Source organism: Triticum aestivum, chromosome 5D, assembly GCF_018294505.1.
Source record: "Triticum aestivum cultivar Chinese Spring chromosome 5D, IWGSC CS RefSeq v2.1, whole genome shotgun sequence".
NCBI lineage: Eukaryota > Viridiplantae > Streptophyta > Magnoliopsida > Poales > Poaceae > Triticum > Triticum aestivum.
The window spans coordinates 321,912,759-321,915,393 of record NC_057808.1 but is presented as its reverse complement, the minus strand read 5'-3'; the positions used below and the strand labels follow the sequence as shown (position 1 = coordinate 321,915,393).

The 2,635-nt window shown below is 54.9% G+C and overlaps 1 protein-coding gene across 1 annotated transcript; it reads left to right on the top strand.

Moving 5' to 3' along the window:
- Positions 1–285: 285 nt before the first annotated feature.
- Positions 286–1,863, top strand: LOC123121468 (probable cinnamyl alcohol dehydrogenase 8D). Its single transcript, XM_044541460.1, has 4 exons — positions 286–473; positions 569–682; positions 763–1,276; positions 1,369–1,863. Exons 1-4 carry the CDS (start codon positions 394–396, stop codon positions 1,729–1,731), a joined length of 1,071 nt encoding a protein of 356 aa, XP_044397395.1. The 5' UTR covers positions 286–393; the 3' UTR covers positions 1,732–1,863.
- Positions 1,864–2,635: the final 772 nt, after the last annotated feature.

The window sequence follows — 2,635 nt, the reverse complement described above, 5'->3', positions numbered from 1 at the left end:
TTTTTAATATGCGGACCGCGCGACAAACATGGCCCAACTGAACAAACCCTTCCATTGATTAACATTTCAGTTCCGATCGAAGAAAGAAAGCAGGCAGAGCCGCCGCTGGCTGGCCGCGGACCTGCAGCCAGGTCCCAGGTGTGTGAGCATGGAATTCGGGGATACACGTGTTTCGGCCAGGAGTCGACCAGTAGTAGGTGGAGAGTGGAGATACGTAGTGTCTGACGTTGCCGTGCCGTCGACACGTAGTGTCTGACGTCCAGTCCGGCTCGTCGGCATGCCTATTTATTCTCATCTCCGGGCTCGGCAGTGACCAGCACCCTGATTTGTGAGCAGGAAATCGAAGTAGTCCAGCTCGGAGCATAGGCGAATAAGCAGAGCAAGCAATCATCAATGGAGAAAGGCACGCCTGCGATAGGTTGGGCCGCGAGGGACGACTCGGGTCTCCTCTCCCCTTACAGCTTCTCGCGAAGGTCTTCCTCTATCCAGTCCCCATCATGGCGGTACTCTGCTCGGCCTCGCCTCTGCTTCTTGCGCTGTGCTGATGAATTCCCGTGATGCACCACAGGGTTCCGAAGGACGACGATGTGACGATCAAGGTGCTCTTCTGCGGGATCTGCCACACCGACCTCCACATCGCCAAGAACGAGTGGGGCAACGCCCTCTACCCCATCGTTCCAGGGTGGGTACACCAACCAAAACACATCGATGGTCTACGACTACAATGGTGGATTAATTGTTACTACCGTGTTGCCGGCGCAGGCATGAGATCGTTGGCATCGTCACCGACGTCGGCCCTGGCGTCAAGAGCTTCAAGGCCGGGGACACGGTGGGCGTGGGCTACTTCCTCGACTCCTGCCGCTCCTGCGACACCTGCAGCAAGGGGTACGAGAACTACTGCCCCACACTCGTGCTCACCTCCAACGGCGTGGACTACGACGGCGCCACCACCCAGGGGGGGTTCTCCGACGTGCTCGTCGTCAACCAGGATTACGTCCTCCGTGTCCCGGAGAGCCTGTCTCTCGCCGGGGCGGCGCCGCTGCTCTGCGCCGGCGTCACGGTGTACAGCCCGATGATGCAGTACGGCCTCAACGCCCCGGGGAAGCACCTCGGCGTCGTCGGCCTCGGGGGCCTCGGCCACATGGCCGTCAAGTTCGGCAAGGCGTTCGGGATGACCGTCACCGTGATCAGCTCGTCGCCGAGGAAGCGCGAGGAGGCGCTCGAGCGGCTCGGCGCCGACGCGTTCTTGGTCAGCCGGGATGCCGAGCAAATGAAGGTGACGTTTCTTTGCCCCCTCCATTGATTGACCCTGTGTGTGCATGACTCTTGGCACGGTGGCGATTGACAAGGGTACGTTGTCGGGCGCAGGCGGCGGCGGGCACGATGGACGGCATCATCGACACGGTGTCGGCGGGGCACCCGCTGGTGCCACTGCTGGAGCTGCTGAAGCCGATGGGGCAGATGGTGGTGGTCGGCGCGCCGAGCGAGCCGCTGGCGCTGCCGGCCTACGCCATCATCGGAGGCGGCAAGCGCGTGGCCGGGAACGGCGTGGGCAGCGTCAGCAGCTGCCAGGCGATGCTGGACTTCGCGGGGAAGCACGGCATCACCGCGGACGTCGAGGTCGTCAAGATGGACTACGTCAACACGGCGGTGGAGCGGCTGGAGAAGAACGACGTGAGGTACCGCTTCGTCATCGACGTTGCCGGCAGCCAGCTGGACGCCGCCGCTTAGTGCTCCGACACGTAGACTCTCGGCGGTCAGCGGCCACGTGAGGTCGTGATTTGTGGTGTTGTTATTTCCATGGGTTGATGTGTGCATTTCCAGATTTTCAGGTGAAATAATTGCTTCGTGTGTTGTTTGTTCTGGCCATGTTCCGTTCTCGAATATTACCTATAACTGTAGAACATCCATGTGTTGCCACGGGCCTTATAATCTTTTCCTAATTATTGTATAAAACTCGATGAATTTGCAGCCTCTTTCAATGCAGATTTGCTATTTCACATCTAGATGTAAAATAGCTATATCACATCTAACTTGTCTGCCGTTGGATTTTCACGTGCTAAGATTTGTGTTTCTGGTCGATAGCCTGGCTTGTCGCTTGTCGCGGTGCGTTCTGGTTCGCGGTGTTATTAGTAGCGAGGCCCAGCAGGAATTGTTAGATGGGCCGGTTGTGTTTTGTTTGTCTTTTCTTGTTTGACTCATGCGACTGTTGATCCTTAGAAAAAAAAGACTCACACAGCTGTACGAGGGTTTGTCACGAGAGTGCCACGAATCCATGTGTCTTGATCCTTTTGTGGTTAACTCAAAACACATGAATGGATTGACTCTCTAGTCTCCCATTTCTGTTACATTTTTAAGCACCATGCAGTTGCACTATCTCCTTGTACCAACATTTCATTTTGTATTCAGGTTAAAAAACATTTCATTTATTATATTTTATTTGTCTTTTTTCTATCGCCCAAATAATATCCTAAGCGAGACCACGTGATCAAATTTCTAATTTCACGCATACTAGATGTTGTTTGTTGGACTTTATTGTTTTAATTTTTCCGCACACTCTGGATCTCATGTTGGCGGCCGATGTATTCCTATGTCACCATGTTTTCTTTGTTCACTTGTCAGGTCTTTGTTTGCT

What these genes read in the sequence shown, in the direction of transcription:
- LOC123121468 (XM_044541460.1), top strand. Translation starts at nt 394, where the DNA reads ATGGAGAAAGGCACGCCTGCGATAGGTTGGGCCGCGAGGGACGACTCG. An exon ending in CCTTACAGCTTCTCGCGAAG is followed by an intron (nt 474 to 568) that starts GTCTTCCTCTAT and finishes GATGCACCACAG; the next exon opens with GGTTCCGAAGGACGACGATG. An exon ending in CTCTACCCCATCGTTCCAGG is followed by an intron (nt 683 to 762) that starts GTGGGTACACCA and finishes TTGCCGGCGCAG; the next exon opens with GCATGAGATCGTTGGCATCG.